Below are 21,141 nucleotides of genomic sequence, written 5' to 3' on the forward strand. Positions count from 1 at the left end.
ATTTCCGAGTGCTCGGTGGGACAGATCGGGCGCGGCGGTTTGAGTTACAACGGCGGGAAGAAAGCGCCGAAGGGAGCTCGCGGTGAGTTCGGTTCTCTCGCGGAAGCTGTCGGGCCTGTAGACTGAGGGTGGCGCGTGAGACAGCCGAATAGTTCAGCTCAAGGGGGCACTTTTGGCGGCGGGGGGGGGGGAGCGCTAGGTGTAGAGGCCCACGGGCCCTAGTCAGGGAGGAGCCATGGGCTCCAGAGGAGTTATGCGGGGGCGTGGTCAGAAGGGGCGGGACTAGAGCGTAAGGTAGAGCGCAACAGAGGCAGGGCGTGGCCCTAGCATGCGTGCCGGAGGCTGGACACGGCAGCCGTTGTTACGCGCGCGCGGGTTGTCAAGGTGACACAAACGGAGACACCGCGTGAACGTTGAGGCAAAGAAAAGTGTTCCGAGGGGTGGCTGCTCTGCCGGTTTGAATTCGCAGTAGCTCAGCGAGGGAGCTCTTGGGAGCGGCTCTGGCATTTTATTTTATTATCCAGAAGCTAATAATATAATCTTAGAGTTGGAAGGGATCCCAAGGGTCCTCTAGTCTAACCCCCTGCAGTGCAGGAATCTGAGCTAAAGCATCCATGACAGATGGCCAACCAACCTCTGTTTAGAAACCTCCAAGGAAGGAGAGTCCACCACCTCTGGTGGGAGTCAACTGCTGAACAGCTCTTACTGTCAGAAAGTTTTTCCGAATGTTTAGTCGAAATCTCCTTTCTTGCGACTTGAAGCCATGGGTTCAAGTCCTACCCTCCAGAGTAGGAGAAAACAAGCATTCTCCCTCCTCCATGTGACAGCCCTTAAGATATTTGAACAGGCATAGGCAAACTCCGGCCCTCCAGATGTTTGGGGCTACAATTCCCATCATCCCTGACCACTGGTCCTGTTAGCTAGGGATGATGGGAATTGTAGCCCCAAACATTGGGTGGGCCAGAGTTTGCCTATGTCTGTATTTGAAGATGGCTATCATGTCTCCTCTCAGTCTCCTCTTTTTCAGACTAAACATACCTTCAAGCGCTCCTCATGAGGCTTAGTTTCCAGACCTTTGATCATCTTGGTTGCCCTCCTCTGCACACGTTCCAGCTTATCAACATCCTTCTTAATTTGTGGTGCCCAAAATTGGACACAGTATTCCAAGTGTGGTCTGACTAAGGCAGAACAGAGTGGTACTATTACTTCTCTTGATCTGGACACTACTGTTGATGCAGCCTAGAATAGCATTAGCTTTTTTTGCTGCTGCATCACACTGTTAACTTATGTTAAGCTTGTGGTCCACCAAGACCCCTAAATCCTTTTCACATGTACTGCTAGTAAGCCAGGTATCCCCCATCCTATATTTGTGCATCTGGTTCTTCCTGTCTTAAGTGCAGAATCTTGCATTTGTCCCTACTGAAATTCATTTTGTTAGCTTGCGCCCAGTTCTCCAATCAAAGTAATTTGCTATCCCTCCCAGTTTGGTGTCATCTGCAAATTTGATGAGCATACTCTCAATTCTTTTATCCAAGTCATTTATATAGACATTAACAATGGGCCCAGGACAGAACCCTGCGGCACCCCACTTGTCACTTTTTTCCAGGATGACGAGGAACTATTAATGAGAACTCTTTGGGTTCGGTCAGTCAACCAGCTACAAATCCACCTAACAGTTACCTTGTTCAACCCAAATTTTACCAGCTTCCTCACAAGAATATAATGGGGAACTTTGTCAAAAGCCTTACTGAAATAAAGATACACTATGTCCACAGTAAAAGAAATCAGGTTGGTCTGGCATGACTTATTTTTAAGAAACTCATGCTGGTTCTTAATAATCACAGCATCCTTTTCTAAATGCTCACAGACCAACTGTTGAATTAACTGTTCTAGGGCCTTCTCTGGTATAAATGTCAAGCTCACCAGTTGGTAGTTACATGGACCTTCCTTTCCCCCTTTTTGAAGATGGGGACATTTGCCCTCCTCCAGTCTGTAGGGACTGCACCTGTTCTCCAAGAATTCTCAAAGATAATAGAAAAAGGCTTTGAAATTACATCCACAAGCTCCTTTAGTACTCTTGGATGCAGCTCATCAGGTCCTGGAGATTTGAATTCATTTAAAGTAGCTAGGTGTTCCCTTAAAACTTTTCCTATCTTGGGCTGCAGCTCCCTCCTTATATCGTTTGTAGTGCCAATCTTTGCTGCCTCAAGAGTTGAAAATAACCCACTTTTAGTCTTAGCATTCTCTAGCTTTCTCGCCGGGTTGACTAGCTTGTGGGGCAGCGGATTACGTTACATGCTTTAATCTTACAACCCTGTAAGACAGGCAGATAGCATATCTGTATCTCTTGTCCACAAGGTGGAAGTAGGGAGGAATAGCGGGAAACAAACCAGACGTGATTATGGTAGCCACACCAGACGTGATTATGGTAGGTACATTGTTCATGGGTTTACTCATCTTTATTCCACCTGAATGTGATTATGAAGTGTGTGTTTTTCTCTTTTCAGAAGAAATAAATTCATCTTAAATTAGCAGCACAGACAAGACAAGAGCAAAATAAGGAAAACGGTGTTCGGTTAAAAGGTAAAGGGTAAAAGGACCCCTGACCATTAGGTCCAGTCATGTCCGACTCTAGGGTTGCAGCGCTCATCTCACGTTAATGGCCGAGGGAGCCAGCGTACAGCTTCCGGGTCATGTGGCCAGCATGACAAAGCCACTTCTGGCAAACCAGAGCAGCGCACGGAAACGCCATTTACCTTCCCGCCGGAGTGGTACCTATTTATCTACTTGCACTTTGACGTGCTTTCGAATCGCTAGGTGGGCAGGAGCTGGGACCGAGCAACAGGAGCTCACCCCGTCGCGGGGATTCGAACTGCCGACCTGATCGGCAAGCCCTAGGCTCTGTGGTTTAACCCACAGCACCACCCGCGTCCCTTTGATGTTCGGTTAGTAACTATGAAAAAAAGTATTTACAAGTTCATTTCCACTTTTCTGAACAAAATTTACATCAGTCTTGTCCTTAGTGTTTTTTTAAATAAATTTTTCCTAAGCAAGTGTAAATCACAGAACATGTGTGCTGGTAAAAGAGTATATAGATTACAAGGGAGTGATAGTCAGCTATAAGAATGTGAAGATGTGCATATAACTGAAGAACTTGCTTCTAAAAGTTGCTAGAATTTTGACCTATTATATGGAAATTACATTTTTTGCAAGATCATACCGGCTTCTTAATTGAATGGAGTAATACAATAAATATCATCTGCCTGAATCTGTACGTCTACTGTTGAAGTAGGTGCTTTTCAAAAAAATATTATTTTACAGTAAGCAGCAATGACAGATCTGCTGTTAAATTTCTCTCAGCAGACACAGCGTCTAACCCCTCTGTGCCTTCCAGTCCTCATCTCCCACCATATCTTTTAACTTACACAATGACATTCTACAAAATAATAATTTCATTAATATGCAGTACTCTCACATATGCACAGAACAGTGTGTATGTGCACACTGTAGGGTGTGGGAACAGCAAAAGAAATAAACTGACTGAACTCCAGAAATGTTCTAAAAGCACCTGAAATACTCAAGCTGTATAGGCCTGAGCTTGTTCTGTACTTGAATGGGAGACTGCCTAGGACTGTGTCAGTCTGTTTTAGGAAACTTAGGTATGCTGTGTGAGTTCCTTAGAGAAACAGGTACAAGTGCAATAAAGAGTTGATAAAAGTCCTGCTGAAAAATTCATAAATGTAAAATATAATATATCCCTTTATGGTAATGTTTCTTTCCCCCTATTTTGTTAGTAAAAAGATGCCAAAGAGAAAATCAAAGAGGGACTTCAGAAAGAAGCTGGGAGTAAGTGGCACATATATTTTTCATTCAAACACAAATGAGACATTTACCACTTCTGTTTAGTTTTATTTAATTCACAGCCTTGAGATAATCCATACTGGAGTTCTATGGGGAATTTTGAACTCTTACTTTTTTTTATTTAAAAAAAGCCTTTCACTCTTCCAACTATAGAGGTGACACATGATATCCCAAGTGCTTAAAGAGCATGATGCAATACAGAATCACCCTCCCTTAGGGGCACTATACGTATACAGAATATGTAAAATGCATGTGTATACAGAGAATGGGATAATGAATGGCTGCCATTCAGAGGCATGGCATGACACAAAATTGGTACAGTCCCTGTTGCTCCTCTCCCCTTACCCAGAAAATCTATTGATTCCTCAAATGCACACAATGGTGCTGTTGCTGTCAAATCATGGATAATTCCCCAGTACCAGAAAAAAATACACAAAATGGTTACACCCTGCTCACTCTCACACTGACACACACTACACAAATACAGGCCACAAACACACATGCATCTCTCACACATACACACTCATACAGCTTGACTGTGAGTCTTAGAAGACCTGCTCCCTGCCTTGCAGGCCTTTCCCCACATGGCCTGGGAGGGCAGGGCCCTGAATGATTCCAGCTATGAAAGCAGAGGCTGCTGAAAAGACTCTTGGGCTGGACTATAGTTTAAGAAGTGTTTGGCTGGGTGTTTCTGTTATTAATAAAAAAATTGTATCTTTATTTTAATCTTAAGATATATGTGGAAATTGTTCAATTTGGTTGTGTACTTTTTGATGTATGTAATTGTGTATTTTTTCATGTAAGCTGCCTTGAGCATGGTTTTAACTATGGAAAGTCAGCATACAAGTAAAATGCTGTATGTATATATGTATGTCATACACTACACATACACAGCTACACTAACATCTTTCTCTCTCTTATACAGACCACATATACAAACAGACCACTCGCATACTAGCATACCTTCCCTCACACACATTTTGCATGCATTTCACCCTCTCTGACAGAGATACATATATACATAACTTGCCTGCCTGCCTCACCCTCTCCCCTCATCACTATTTCTCTTTCTATGTCCAACTGTTTCTATCTCAGTCACACAAACAGAGCACACACAGATCCGGAAAATCCACTCCACAGATGAAATAAGTGTCTGTCATTCACACACAAACACACACACACACACCTCTATCTATCTCACCCTACCCCAAAGGCCAATCCCTCCCCCCCCCAATACCTACCTAACCCCTGGTTTCTTGTATTGTTTTGCTTTCTGCGGGTTTTTTATTATAGGAAATAGTATTTTGATAAAATATTTATTTCTTGTTCTAATCCAGTATTTGAATTTGTTTGAATTCTATTTCTTACACTGAAAGAAAGAAATCTCAATTTTCAACTATTTGTTATAGATTCTGTTTTTTGAGGGTCCTCCCCAGGGATACCATGCCAAGTTGCACTTTCATTTTAAACTGCTTTCTCCTTAGGAACCAGATGTGTCAAGTATTTTGAAAGTTCTCCATACTGACCAAGCAGAGGAACCTGATGAATTATTTGGTTAGTGATCACATTTTGCCTTTTTTAATTGACACCAATAATTACAGAATATAAAATAGAATTTCTGCTTCAGCGGTGTAAGTGGTGCCCTAAATACTGTGAACAGTTTTAGGGCTGAGGTATCAAAGTAGTTCAAAATTACAGGGAATTGAAGTGAGAAATGTACAAATATGTTCTCCTCACATGTTAACAACCCTCTTCTAACACATTACTGTTATCATGTTACTAGCCCTCCATGAGTTTTGAAGGTGAAGTTCTGAAAAAGGAGGACTGTTAATTTAATAAAGTGGTTGTGCTGGAAGTGACAGTTGTCATTGATAGTGTGCTTTTGCTCCCCCTCATGTACATGTTTACATTCAAGGTGGACAAATGTCTGAATGCCCAAGACTGACTTACATTTTTATTGCTCACCACAAAGAAGATGGTGCAGTTCCTTAATGCTAGATTTGTCTTATTTTATCTAGATGAATCTTCACAGGAACCTTTACATAGCACCGCTGTGTCTGCTTATGAGGAAGAAGATCAGTATTCAGATGGGTCAACAAGCAGTTCATCAGATTCTGAGCCAAAAAAGAAAGATACTAGTGGAAGGTACTACAGATGTAAATTTGAAAACATGTTTATCCTTGTAATACATCATGTACCCATTCCTCATTCACTCACACACCTGTTAGCGTGACTAAAATATGCTAGGCATACTAACATTGGCCATTCATTCAGCACAGTATAGAACCCCCATCTAATTTTCAGGAGCCTTTTCATGCAATTGAGAAGATAGCATCCAAACCATGTGAAATGCTTGGGTGGTTTGACTGTTCATTTTTAAACTTTTAACTAAGGATATGGAGGAGTGAACACAAGCATCTTCCCTCCTTCATATTTGAAATCTAGGGTGCGGAACTGCAGGCCAGTCTGGTCTGTTAGGGGTCCACTTTAGCCCATGAGGCCATTTCCTCCAAACCTGCCCATCAGCTGACATCACTGGTGATAAGCAGAGATTAAATCCTGCTCAAAAGCGCTATGTGAAGCAGCTTGTGTGCCACCTGCTTTCAGGAGAAACGCACGAGCTGCTTCAAATAGTGCTTTTGGAACCCAGCACGAAGCAGGATCACACTCCAATCGTACCTGCTGATGGGAAGGGAGAGCAATCCTAAGCATTGGGCTTGGTGCGCAACAGAGCTTGTTCCAGGTGTTTGCCAGCTTGCTGCTGTTGCCAGCAAACTTCAGCCTTGTTTCTCTCATGCCTGTCAATGGTGGAGAGGGGAGAAACAAGCTCAGAACTTCCCAAAGCACTAAACATGGGTTTAACAATTTCCCTTTGCTTAAAGGGGAGGCAGAGCAAAGCACTGTTTGAAATGAAAGGAGGGGAGAGATTGCCTCAGTGGGCACTTTGCAAAGCCACAGATGGGGTTTTGATAGGTGGGCAGCCCCACCCACCTTGCGAGGCCTATGATGCAAAGGATCTGGCCTGTGAAGCCAAAATGTTTCCCCACGCGTATTCTAAACCAACTTGTATGTTTCAAAAATATGACTGTAGGAGTAGTTCTAACTTTAAGGTATAAACAGGATTATTATTTGCAATCAATACATTATTAGCAAAAGTGTATAAATATACTGCATTATTTTTCTTTGGCTCTTTGTACTGTACTTTGTCATCAAGACTGAACCTTTAGCTCTTGCAGTACCTTTCTGAGTGGCACATCTGTGTGACCCCTAGGAACGCACTGTAAGAGATATTAGAGATTTGTAAGTTGTCTCAGTGAATTAAGCTTCAATTCCTATCAGCGCAAGCTGTTGCACAGTATTGGCTCCTTCAGCTCTTAACCACTATGCAACACAAGTCATACAGCTTTTTGAGCAACTCAGACATACACAACTGTCACATCCTTATTTTTTTCCTTGCATGCACACATCTACATACCATTCAATTCACATACCCATTTGATCCCCACTATATTATTGCTGGCTCTTTGATTCTTACTGTCAGCATTGGACAAATCCTCTGTGCCAACAGTGAAACTTCTTTGCAGGAAAAGAAATTACCTTTTGATTTTTAAAGCTACATGCCAGAATGTATTGCATTATTTTATATATTTTTCTAGGAAGCGTCAGCATATCTTGAAATCAAGATCAGAGAGAGAAGATTCTGAAGAGGAACCTGTGCAAGAGAATATGGTACAGAAATGAAGTTAAGATTGTGTGTCTTACTTTTACTTCAGGAAAACAGACAGCAATATATTGAAAATTCCAGTATATTGGAAATAAATGATTGGATCTCTATGTTTTAAATGTATAACTGGGTAATTAATTCTTCAGATTTCAAGCAAGTACGATTTATTTACTACTAGATGAAATCTCATGCTAGCTAAGATAATGAAGAATAAATAATTATTGGTAATATTATCTTCACATGGCAGGTCTCTTAAAGTCATGAGTTGGCCTTAGAAATCATATATAAATTCCCTTATATAATTATAATTTCCCTTCTAGGAGCTGAAGCTCTTAAATGCATTCACCCCAATCTAGCAAATGCAGCTTTTGAGTGCTCAGAAAAGAAGATTAGCACGTATGATAGTTGAGGAACGACAGACGTACCAGGAATGATATGTTTGTGCACAAAGCATTGTACGGTATCTTTGCAGGCACAATATGTGTATAGGCTTTTGCAGACTCTTGTTTTCTGTGTTGAGGTAATTGTCTGCATGTCTTCAGACTACACAGAAATTATGAATGTTAGAAACTTATTTTAATGGAAGTTGACACTCTTAGGCTTTTAAATAGTGTTGCTCTTACTCTAATATTGCTACAGTACAGCTCAGCTGCTTCCCATGTGCTCACTATAAACAGCTGCTTATATTGGTCCAGTTGTGATCACGGTTGTCATAAATGGTCACAACTTGAGGCTGTTTTATTGCTAGTGCCTTATGGCTACTTGTTTTATGAAATTTTCATGGTACCTTTATTGGATGTAGCCTACTTTCATTTAGTTTTTAATTATGTTTGCTGTGGGAAAGCAAGGTAAAATGTGGCTCCCTGCAGCAGGTACCTGTATTCATAGCCAAACATTTATCTTTCTCACAGAATGCAGAAAACATTGCAGATGCATGTTACATAAAGATGTATAACTGATGTTTCCTTAATGTGTAAAACTGTTTTTATATTGGGGGGAAAGTTTGCATCCATTCATATAAAATAAAAGGCACTGCATTTGTATTCTCTTTAATCTGAGAATAATTGCCTGACTGTTTTCATTTAGAGAGCCACAGAATCTACATCCAGCACAGAGGACTATAGATTAACATCTCCGCTGCCAGTAAGATGCAGCTCTTCAGAATGCAGAATATCAGATAACATTCCAGATCTTGTGGAGGACTTGAATACTGATAAGGTTAACTATAAACTTTGCTGTGAGAACCTTGTCCTAAGAATGAAGCCTTTTGGCACATATCTGGGTCTTGTTCTTTTTAAAAATGTGCTCTGAAAGCATTAGTGAAGAAATACAGTGCTTCTTATATTTTAGTTTCCATTATTTTTTCCACCGTGGTGCTTTCACTGGTGCACTTTATGTGTGTGTAAATTAGTTAGGGGCTGTTGCAAATGGGCAAGTGTCCTCTTGACACCGTTTCCTTGTATTTCCTCAACATACCTTGGTCAGAACAAGCCAGAACCACTTGTTGAATGAGTGTGAGTTCAGACAAACTTCATAGCTGCTGCTCCTGCCTAATGTGATCATAATTTTCAAAATAAAAGCATTTAAATATGCATTTTTATTTGACAGAGGCCTATTATGAGTGCTGAATGCCACAAGAAGCGGAAAGAGGCTTGTTCACCAGAGATGGAGACAGATTACTCAGGTGAGAAAGAGGTTGTGTGGTGTTGTTTTGCTTACAGTGGAGGGGATCCATGGATAGCTTGTCACTCCACTGTATAGGAATTTTCAAATTAGGGCACTTACCCTGTTAGTGGTAGCTCAAGGTGGTATTCATGGTTCTCCACCAACTCATAATTTAATCCCCACAACCTTGTGAGGTAGGTTTGGCTGAGAGTCACCCAGATCCTAGTCTGACACTCTAACCACTATGCCACACTGGCTCATCATATTATCAGGCCATCGCCTATTAGAAGGCCTAATGGTCACTATTTTGCCTGCCAATATATGAAACAATAAATGTTAGCATTGTTTGTTAGTGCTACCGTGCAGTGCTGTCTTGGATTTCACAACTGAAAGACAATGTTTTATAATGCCATCATTTATGGATTTTATTTCTTCTATTAAAAGTTGGTGCAATTTTGAGGCATTTTAAATCATAAATTTTGAGGGTTGGCTAGGACCTATAATATGAAAAGCTGCTTCAAAAACACCATTTATTTAGATTCAGATGCTGAGCCAGATTCGATAAAGGTTTGGGGTTCCAAAGACATGAAAAAGGTTGCCAGCCGTGTCAAAGAAACTGATGTTATTCTGGATGCATTTGAGAGAATAACAGCAAAATACAAGTAAGTATCTTTATGACTAAGATTTACCGTAACTTGGTATATGACTTTAAGCTCATTGACTCCACTGAAATTGGGCATTCTTAAGCCACAATATTTGGTGTTCTCTCTGTTACGGATTGGTTTGCTGCAGCTGTGCTGTTTAAGCATAGTGAATGTTTTCATATGATCCTAACCAAAAGGCCCAGCCATTTTTACTCTGTCATGAAATTATTTTTCCCTGATACTACTTCCTAGGAACTGTGCCCCTGCTCACTCAACTCGCCAAGCCCTTGCCATTCCCCTCCCCCCACATTACTACCCTAGGGCACCCCCATATTCATGTCTCTTCCTCTCTCCTACTCTGCAGCCTTCTTTGCACACACACCCCCCCATGCTGTTACGTTACTGTATCTTTTAAGATTAGTAGAATCTTAAGAGATACAGTAATCTTACAGCAGATTAAGAGCACTAGAATCTTAAGAGCAAGTTTGTCGGTTTAAGTTCAGTTGAATGTTGTACAAATATGAGTAGTTGCTTGTTAATAAAATACTTCTTATAAAGTACTACATTGAATCTGAGACATTTTGTCAAAGACAACACATGGTACCATGAATGAAATACATGATTGTGGGGAGATGCTGTGGAATATCTGAGGGCTTCACATCCTTTGCTGTTGTTTAAAGCAGCAGTTTCCCTCTGTGTCCCTCTGCTCACTCCCATGTCATGGCCGCTGTTGTTGTTCAGCCTGCCTTCTCTTCTCTTCCTCTGCCCTGGCCTGACTTCATGCAAATCCAGTATTGTGATGACGCACTACAAATCCTCCAATGGGTGCTGTGCAATGACAACCTTACATTTCTATGTATATAGGAAGAAAGAACACTAGAACCAAACAAATGGGTGCTTATCTAAAACAATTCTCAACCCTCAAGTTTAAACCATAAGGATGAACTAACTAAATGTAATGCAACTAAATTAAGTTTTCAGTGTTTGAAGTTATAATTTCACATGTTATTCAGTAGGAGAAATTTAGATAGTTGATGGCATTATCCAATTTTTGTCCACTCAAAGTATCAAGTTCAATACCTAGAATATGTTTTTCAATATACTGATCAGTTCAGCATTTTTCTTTAGGTTTGCTTAATATACTGATTTGTATGCATTCTTTTCTATTCAGACAAGGAGTGGAGCTGGAAATATGTAGGAAAGCTATTGATAGCTTTTCTATTGCGTTCAGAGAGCAACTCACCGATAATGTAAGTACAGTTGTTCCCTTATTTCTGCTGTTCAAATGTAAGTGCCATTGCTTATGTTACCAAAACGGCACCATCCAGGCACAAGAGGGAGGTACTGGAGTTTGCAGAAGCATTAAAAAAATAGGGAGAACCCTCAGAAAGGGAAAGCCCGAAAACAGCACACCAATGATAAAATTTGCTTATTGGCTGTGGCATGCCGGCTAATGAAATGCTCTGTATGAATAAGGCTGACAAATGGAAATGAGGGTTCAGTGCTGTCAAAATGCAAACAGACTTGCATTTGTTAGACCGGTGCGGGAAATGAAGGGCTCAAATGGATGGAGTGGTGGAAGGGGGAAAGCCCTCTGCAAATGATCTGTTCAGACCTGTAGCAAGAGTGATCTGTTCTTCACAAGGAGGATAAGGGGATGGTTCCCCATGTGGTTCTCAACAAATTGCACCTGAGAGAATGTGACCCTCATCAGAAAAAGGTTCCCTTCTACTGTTACACATAAAAGGGCTTTGTATTATCTGACATGATTTTTCCTCTGCTGTTTCCCCCCAACTGCAGACTTTAAAGCTTGTTTTTCAAATGACATATGTACTGCACAGAGAACATTTGAAAACTGAACTGAAACCTGTTGTATAATTTAATTCTCAAACTTGGAAACGATAACTGTTTACAAAGTGCCCACAGCAAAATTAAAATAATACTTAGTATGAAAAATGTTTGTGGCAATGAATGATTTAACATTTTTAAAGGGCTCCAGCCATGTTTCTCAAATGGAAGAGGTATTGTAAAACAACCAGGAAAGAAAGGTGAAGGGTGGGATAAATCTTTTAAATAAAACTTTGAATCATATTTTCCCCAGGTGAGCACTGATCCTTTAAGATTCTTGGCTTAGGATAATAAATACCAAGTCAAAACTATGAAAACTAAGTACCGGTACTTTCCACAAATTATAGAATCTTTGTAACTTATCCACTTAGTCCCTAATGTTGGACTGAGCCAAGACAGTGTCCCAACAGTTGGCATTCACCTGGGATTCTGGCATGGACTTACTCATGGACTTACAAGTTGTAGGAGCTGCATCCTAGTTGGCTACAGCAGGATAGTGTAGCTAGAGCCTTGGGAAGAGCACAGAAAGGAGAAGGAATCAAAAAGTAATGGTCACAGTTTTGGTTGTCTCTCATATGAGTAACCATGCCTTTTGAGCTTAATTGTTGAATCTATGTTATGCTTAACCAGCTCCTGCCTTCTAGCCAGTCATCTTGATACCAAAGCTGCAACAGACATATGCTAAAGGGAGAAATCTGGAAATCACAGAACTCTAAAAAAAATACCTATCAGCTTACAGTGGTACCTCGGGTTACAGACGCTTCAGGTTACAGATTCCGCTAACCCAGAAATAGTACCTCAGGTACTATTTTGCTTCAGGATGAGAACAGAAATTGTGCCACGGCAGCACAGCAGCAGCGGGAGGCCCCATTAGCTAAAGTGGTACCTCAGGTTAAGAACAGTTTCAGGTTAAGAACGGACCTCCAGAACGAATTAAGTTCTTAACCCAAGATAACACTGTACTTGTAATTGGATATCCACTTCCAGAAACCCCGTGGCTAGAAAATGTGAAACTAATGAATTGCATCTCTTACAGTGACACATAAAAGCTGTGTCATAATAAAACAACGGAATAAAAGAGTAAATTAAGAGGCTATGCTGTATTACTAAAACCTGCACGTTTTCATTAGGTTGCAGATGCTGAGGAACTTAGAACAACAAAATTGAAAAATGCAAAGGTAAACAATTTTATGAATCTTCATTAATTGTATGGATTCTGTCTAACTAACTAACCGGTGGATTAGGAAATTTCAGTGAATTAAGAGCTGGAGTTTGCAGTGTGCCCTGTGAATTTCACCAGAGGGAGAAGCTCTCCTTCCAATGATTAAATCCAACTATTGTGGCAAGAATTTATGTCCTCGTGTTGATTTTGGCTCTGAGACATGCTAGTTTTAGAGGTGTGCTGCTTTGAAGCCCATGTTTTTCATCCATGATTACTTTGGAGTGAGTGGGAAGGCTAGGTTTTTGCTTCCGAGGTGGCTGTTAGAGGGAGAATGTTTGGAATGATGAGACAGGACACCAGAGCACATGTTGTCTCTGTGGCTAATTGTATTGACTGAACTGTGTTTAGTCAACATATTTAATCAATCTGATCAGGTATAGTGCTTGTGTACTGCCGTCTGCAACTGAACATTCCTCAGCATAAGAAGCAAATCTGCATTCAGTACTCATTGCTGGAGCCAGTTTATGAAAGGTGTGTGTCTTCGACCAAAATGCATAGCTTACATACAACTCCTGGCTCTCTTCTTCCTGCCATTTCAGATGTTCAGGAGCAATATATTCACTATTTTATGTGATAAAGAGCCCAAATAGATTGGTACGCCTTATATGAGAAAATGAATTTATTACAACTGTTTTGTTCTCTTGCTATAGCTTTTCTAAAAGCAGACATTAGTTTTGGTGGACAATTTTTTAAAAATAAAATCACTGGCATTAATGCCATTGTATTCATATTGGCAGGTATTGATTTTATATAATGTTCTGTCCTCTTATACCAATTTGATTAATTGGATTTCCTTTCAGTAAACATCACTTGTCCCCCCGTACATTAATTGTATCTATTTATTCTGTCGCTCATTGTACTTATTATAGCAGGATCATGTGCAGTTAAATATCAAGTACAGAAAATGTACTGTAGTTGTTGTTTTATTCCAAATATGACCCGTTTACTCATTATTATGAACTTTGATGCAAACAAAACCATTAAAATATTTAATACAAAAGATGCACACTTTATACTTTGTAGAGTGCAGTGAAAGTTCTGCAGAACCGAAGAATACAACTTGGAGTACAAATGATTAAGAACTGATATCCAATGTTAGTTATATGCTGAGTAGGTCCACTGAAATAAATGGGCACGTTAGTTAAGTTCATTGATTTCAGTGGGTCTACTCAAAGTATGACTTAGCTGGATATCACCCTTTGTATGTTTTGCTTTTCAATCTTAAAATATATTTATTGTCATTACAGATGGTGAGAGCAACAAATAAGAGAAGGCAGCGTTTGATAGAAGTCAAAGGAGAACTACTTAAGTATGTTCTCATCAGTTAAAATTTTGCATGAAATAACTTGAAATACATTTTAGGTTTGTTTAAGTTTTAGACATAGTCCAGAACTCTTCTTAAATTAAAGTCTAAAATGCTTTCTTACGATATACCTCTCATAAGCTCATTTGTGCATGCTTGATTATATTCTGTAGTATTTTGCTTGATCATGAATCATAAATTCCACTATCACTTCTCAGCCTTTTGGCTAAGATCAAGTGTAGTGTGAATCATAAATTCCACTTGTTTGGTACAATTATCAGTTAACAGAGAAGAATTTTATTGTTAGATCACTGTTCTCTTCTTTGTTACATGCATTTCTAAACACCAAGAAGCTTCATAAACACAATTTGAGACAACCTGTTTTCAAGGTTTTTTTTTAAAGATGATTCTTCATAGTCTCTGTGGAGTCACATGTGGGTTTTGTGCAAAGCAACATTCTGGAAAATTCTAGAGCCCCCTCTCAAATGAGTGGAAGCAAGTGCCTTCCTGCCCAGGTCTTTTTCAACTGACAGCTGAGCAGCAGTGTTGGATACATGTTATTCAGTCAACTCTAAACCTTTTTCCTTAGCGTTTTGCTAGAAGTTTGTTGTCTTAGTAGTTACAACTTACACGTTAGTCCATTGTTGCTGATAATTTGTCACCGACGCAGTCTCTTGGATCTGAACTGTTTCAAGGTGTCTTGCTAACAGACTTCTGCTAGGTAACCAACTAGTCTATGCTGTGCCATCATTAGTCACTATGCTTTAGATCCTAGAACCAGGAAATTTTGGGGGGAACCATCCTGCAGGATTGTGTCCTCCAGGGAGGCCAGGTTGGTAAACTTCCATTTCTGCATGAAGGAAGTCAGGTTGCTTACTTTAAACTGATGTTCTTCGAGTGGTCTTCTGTACAATCACACAACTCTCCCTCTTTTTGCTGTAGGCTCTTAGAAGCTCATCTTTAGGAGCTAGATGGAAAAGCACTGAGGCACGCAAATACTGTAGAGTGGGATTTGCACCTTTAAAGGGAAGGACAAGTCCCAGCTCCCATTCTATTGTTATTTATTACTTGCTGTTTAATACACTAAGGTGGCCTCGGGCTGAAGAGAAGGGCTGTTTAGAAATTCAGTCAATCAGTAATCTTTGGCTCAGGAGCTTCTTTAAAACATTGTTCTGTGGAAGTGATGAACCCATGTGTGACTGAGCTGAAGATCATTTGAATGTTAGCTATAGTTAACTACTTTTTAGCAGAACCGAGTAGCTCATCAAGGCACAATGCTTACACATTTGTGTTTTGCAGAACTGAACCACGGCTAAAGAAACTGGAAAGAGAATATGCTGAACTAAAAGGAGAACTATCCACTCTCAGGAATGCAGTTCAGTTGGTGACTGATTTAAAGGATCTTAAACAAAAATATGTCAATGTCAGAAAGGAAAACCCACAAGAAAAAACAGTAGTAAGTACATGTTTAATAGTTTGATGCCATATGCAGTATTTCATTACTTAGGTAGAACAATCCTAATTGTTGCTGCTGCTGTTGTTTTGGACAGCTGTGTGGGTGGGAGAATCCATGGCAGAGAAACCACCCAAACCCTGTTGTGCTCATGCTGAAAGGGTTTCTTGTGGTGGTAACATTTAACCTCCCCCCTGCCCCAAATTCTGTGCTGCTCCAGCCTTTTCCTTTGTAGTTCCCTCCCATCCAATGAGAGGGGGGAAATTAGGGGTAGTGTATTCAGTCATCTCTCAGCAGTTCCAGTGGCGTGTCAAGGGAAAGAAGGGGTTTGGATCCAGCAGATCGCAAAGGCACCTGATCCACCCTTGGTGCTGTTACTTTTTGGACCTACAAAAGTGACACTGCCCACCTAGAAGGAGATCAAGTATATCCTATGGCCCCTGGAATGACAAACCTGCTTCTGAATAGTCCCCAAACTACAGTGAGTGGTTAGTGTGGACCTGGGTGCAACTGCATGGGTGGGTGGGACTGTGACTGGTTTATTTCAAAGTGTTTTAATACTGCCTTTCTTAGAAACATTGTTTCCCCCCGTTTTCTTCTTTCATAGTATGGTGCCTCCAGCCTTCCTGCGCTCCTGGTGGAATCACGAAGAATTTTAGGAGCTGAAAGCCACGTTCGCCATATCAACTCAAAATTACAACAGGTTTTAGATTCACAAACAGAGGACTAGACAGATAAATATATATAATTTACACTTTACTGCCTAACGAATACCATGCCATATTTTAAATACAACTACACAGCAGAGACCCATTGAAATTAATGAACATTACTAAGTTATGTCAATAAATTTCACTAGGTCTAATCGGAGTAAAACACAGTTGAATGCCACCCCACTGACACCTCTGATAGTATTGTAGTTGAAGCAGGAAATTTGAATATTAGTAATTTTTTGAAGGGATTTTTCTCATGTGGCTGAACTTATTCATACTTTTAGTGTTGCTATCTGAACTCAACATAATAAGCAATAAATGCTTTTTTAAATTGCCAGTTAAGTTGGAGGCAAATGGGATAGGACAGAAAACTGAATATGAACAAGATAAACCTTGATAGTTTTTTAATGGCAAGCTTGAGAAGTGACCTCACTGCTTGCTGTCAAGCCCTAAGAACATCTGAACAGCAGCATGTTGGCTACCTGTGGCCCACAGGGTAGTATAAATTACATTAAGCTACTTGTTTTCCATCACTAACATAATTAAAACTGGATACCAGAGAAAAACACTAAGATGAAGCAGGTGGCTTCTCCCCTCTTCTGCCAATCTCACACTCTGTGCAAATCAGTTAATATATGTGTAGTTGGACACTTATGTGAATTACACAAATCACTTTCTGCACTATAACTTTATTCATTTGACTGTTTTGCTGTACTAATCCATTTCTAGAATTAAGAGAGAGCATATTTCAGTAACTGGCATCTTGGTGGTTGCTAAGTTGTTTCAGCCCTATAAGTCACCCTGTAAGGGGTACTAATGTTTTTTGGTGTTTGTTGTCTTGGGACTAGCTAGCTGAAACCATCATGATTTCTCAAGTAAAAGCATGTTGTTGGCTATCTTGTGTGGCTATTGCCAACATAACTGCCCTAGTGAATGCTTTTTATTCAGCCATGCCTAATTTATTAAGTAGAGTTACTTTTTTTGTTTCATCTCATTTGTGTTTTCTTGAAACCTCTATTAGAAGATCATCGGGTATTTCATCTGTACTCCAAGGCTGAAATGTTTCAGCAGCTTCAGCTAGTTCTATATCCTCAGCAGCTTCCAAAAAGCAGATGTCATTTTCATTATCCCCTGTGATACTTGAGCTTTTCTTGGTGTTCAGCTCTCTATTTTCATGTGTTGCCGTTAAAGATTTTCTTTCTGTAAGGTCGTGGTATGTGTTTGCTTTTTCTTCAATATTTCCATTTTCATCCATTATATACACATATTCTTCATCCTTTTAAAGAAAACAGTTATTTCAAAAGAAATATTTGAGAATTATAACTTTTAACCAGGTTTTAAAATATTCCATACAACCAGACACATGAGTTTATTTTTTGTTGTTATTATTACTACCATTGATTAATTGCCTTCTAAACCATTGTCTCAAGGCAATTTACAAATAATTTAAAACAGTTAAACATTAAAAACAAAAAATGAATTTAAAACATTGTTTTCAGAAAGTGCAGACAGTGGGTGCCTGTTGTATTGTGAAAGAAATGCTATTCCACAGAACAGGGCCCCACTAACAACTCTGCTCCAAATTATTGTGGAATGGGCTTCTGAGATCTCTGGAACTTGCAGGAAAAACTCTCCCTCAGATAGCAGCAATCCATAAGGTGAATCTAAGGGACAGGGCAGTCTCATAAGTAACCTGGTCCCGAGCTGTTTTAGGGCCTTAAGTAATGCACCAATCAAAGTTGGTGGTTTTTAGAAATATAGGTGAGCACCATGTGCTCCAACGAGTAATCATATACAGTAGCTGCAAACACTCTTAAATACTGCCTGCTTTGGTGTTTAGAGATAAAAGCCAATAGCTGTCTGCAGCTGCCCAGCACAATATATCATGGCTGTTGAAGAAGCTTTCCTTCAATAGGAAAGAGCTAAGCCTCAATGGGAGACTTTCTAACAAGTTGGTCTTTGAAAGATCCTTAATGCACAAAGCTAAGAGGCCATACATGCAAGTTCACTTGCAAATTAGTTACCAGATAGAAATTTCACGTCATCCAATGTCATCACTATTTTTCACTTGAGAAATTAAATGATGTCACATATGTGCAGCAGCTCAGAGACCTACTTTTTGTTAAGATAGTTAATCTATATGTTCAAAAATTGTTATGAAGAGGTGGTTGCCACCAGTGCTTTTCTTGTGGGGGGACGCAGGGGTACGCATACCTCTAAACATTTTGTGAATCTAAGTTTGGCCTCATGGAGGGACAGTATTTTAATATGAGTAAGAAAATGAGAGTACCCCTAAATATGTTTTTAGAAAAGCTACCAATTCAAGTGGAAAGGGTGCTATTCCACATGGTCAAAGAGCTGTAGTGTAGCTCAGATATATTTTCAAAGTGGTAGATGAAAAGCTAGGAATTCCTTTATTAGGTTAATAGAGGGCACTCTTGCGGTTTCTGTCCCAGCATCGTGACCCTATATTGCACATTTAGTTATCTGTTATTGCTGGTAAGAAAAAAGTTAAGACACAAAGCTCTGCTCAGACTTTACTAATTAGACAACAATATTTTTGCACCATACAGTGGTACCTTGGTTTAAGAACAGTTTAGTTTTTTAACAACATGGATTAAGAACGCTGCAAACCCAGAAGTAGGTGTTTTGGTTTGTGAACTTTGCCTTGGAAGCAGAATATGTTCTGCTTCCTGTTGGGTGTGTTCCATTTGTAAATTGAGTCCCCCGCTGCTATGGTAAAGCACACCTTGGTTTAAGAACGCTTTGGTTTAAGAACAGACTTCTGGAACGGATTAAATTTGTAAACCAAGGTACCACTGCACTTTCTAACCTAGCTCATGATAGAGCAGGAGCATTCTACTTGCATTTTCATTAACAATACTTCTGCCAAAATAACACATGGAGAAGGCCTTGTTACGAAGTCCTGGTTTCAGTGGGATGTGCTTCCTACCAGTTGCACAACTGTGCAGTTAGATCAGGGATGGGTTTGCATGACTTTAATGAGAGAAACACAAGCAGTACTATTCACAACCCCAACTCACAATGAGTAATTTTCAATTCTATGGGCATATTGTACACAAATTGAGAGGAGTTATGCACTTCCACAGCTTTAATAATGCAAGCCTATGACAACATCAAGACTGTGCTAATGAAATACTGGTTTTATTTTAAAAAGTAGGCCTGGAATTTTTTTTCTCTTACGTTGCTCATTTTTCATCTACACAACTCATTTTCTAAACTACTGTTTGCTACAGAAATAGGTCTTGCCAGGATATAACCAAAACATTTCAATATTGCACTGTGAGAAAAGCATACCTCTTTGAAAAGAAATGGGAGGCATACCTCAGCTGGTAGTGGAAAACCTGTTAAATACAAAGAGAGTTTATATTAAATTATAACCATTTAACATTAGTAGCTATAATATTGTAGGTAATACAAAAAAAGTACTCACATTCTGACTTGAAGTTTTCTGCTCTGCAAACAGGGTCATGGCATTTTTGATACCAATTCTCACTTTTCAAATCTATTACAATCCTTGAAATAATAGATATAATAGTTTCTGTAAGTTTCAGTCAATGAGAGTGATCTTAATTGCTTTATTTTATGGCCTTGCTACAGATAAATGCTTTGCAGAAAAGGCAATCCTAGTTTTATTAACCTATTGAACAAATTATTTTTAGGAAAATATATAAAGTATACATACATTATATTGTTACTTTTGTGAGCTCTGCCAATATTCATGCACCAGCGATACTTGGAGATGTCATATACAAGAAGTTGCTCAAGAGAAAAATAGTTCCATCTTCTTATCCCTGAAAAAGAGATGTTACACTTTGTAAACAACTTCATTATCTTTAGAAATACCACTACCACCTCTGCTTGGCCCAAAAATATTCCTTACCTCCTTGAACATTATCTTTATTGACCAAAAAGAGAACGAAGTTATCAATTTCTGGATAAGGTGAACACTGATATCCTCCTATGGGGTCTATAAAAAAATTACAAATGTTAATAACTTGTTCTTCTATAGCACATACTAAGAAATAAAATATGAACACTGTTAGGAACAGAATTAGGACCTCATTGCCATGGTAAAAAAAGGCAAAAAGCTCCATACCAAAACCATTTCTAGTTTGCCTGTCATACACAAGGAATCATTGACAGGATGCTAAAACTTGGCCAGGCAGCAGCAGGGCTTAACAGAGCCATTGTTGCATCCACATTGCTTATGTCAGTTGAGGCAGCAGGCAAAAACCTGTTGCAGGCTACAGCAGTCTAGTGTTGGCATAGCACTGGCCACCCACCACACACCCCTGGTTTGGGCTTTCAGTAGGCTACTGCCAGAGGCTGGAATAATGCTAGCATCACTCCACCAACTGAGTTCAGTGGAGCTGCTCTGGGCTGGATGGAATAATGCAGCCCCCAGCTTCGCATATTAGAGGAATGGAGCCTGAAATGCTATGAACTTCACCTAAGAAAGCTGAATTCTGAGTCTCTTTCCCTCAAGTCTGCACTGAGAATGCAATAAAATCTAACATGCTTTTCATATCTAGCCTAGTCCTCAACAGCAATACAAATTAATCCTGCTGCACATTCCTCCATTCTTTAAATTTCTGATAGCATGACACTTCTGAAAATTTTTGGTTTGTCTTTTGTTTTTTGTGTGTAATACACTGCAATGACTACTGACGAAAAGCGGTTTAAT

General features: G+C 39.8%; 2 protein-coding genes and 1 pseudogene across 3 annotated transcripts in view; 2 read left to right on the forward strand and 1 right to left on the reverse strand.

Annotated features, from left to right (window-relative positions):
• Positions 1-17,639, forward strand: CENPU (centromere protein U). The gene is made up of 14 exons (XM_033160786.1): positions 1-82; positions 2,508-2,583; positions 3,795-3,846; positions 5,346-5,415; positions 5,880-6,084; positions 7,446-7,590; positions 8,672-8,803; positions 9,194-9,269; positions 9,789-9,912; positions 11,066-11,144; positions 12,873-12,920; positions 14,212-14,273; positions 15,567-15,723; positions 16,328-17,639. Exons 3-14 carry the CDS (start codon positions 3,802-3,804, stop codon positions 16,448-16,450), a joined length of 1,266 nt encoding a protein of 421 aa, XP_033016677.1. The 5' UTR covers positions 1-82; positions 2,508-2,583; positions 3,795-3,801; the 3' UTR covers positions 16,451-17,639.
• LOC117053527 lies at positions 14,474-14,628 on the forward strand (annotated as a pseudogene).
• The window catches only part of PRIMPOL (primase and DNA directed polymerase), a 14,633-nt gene continuing 10,314 nt past the window's right edge, over positions 16,823-21,141 (reverse strand). For both annotated transcript variants that reach the window (XM_033161317.1, XM_033161316.1), the window contains 5 exons: positions 20,338-20,424; positions 20,140-20,248; positions 19,888-19,970; positions 19,752-19,798; positions 16,823-17,709 (listed from right to left, as the gene is read on the reverse strand). In XM_033161317.1, coding sequence (XP_033017208.1) covers positions 17,425-17,709; positions 19,752-19,798; positions 19,888-19,970; positions 20,140-20,248; positions 20,338-20,424 — 611 coding nt within the window. In that variant the 3' untranslated portion in view covers positions 16,823-17,424. The remainder of the gene's footprint in view (positions 17,710-19,751; positions 19,799-19,887; positions 19,971-20,139; positions 20,249-20,337; positions 20,425-21,141) is intronic.

This window comes from Lacerta agilis, chromosome 9, assembly GCF_009819535.1.
Source record: "Lacerta agilis isolate rLacAgi1 chromosome 9, rLacAgi1.pri, whole genome shotgun sequence".
NCBI classification, from domain to species: Eukaryota; Metazoa; Chordata; class Lepidosauria; order Squamata; family Lacertidae; genus Lacerta; species Lacerta agilis.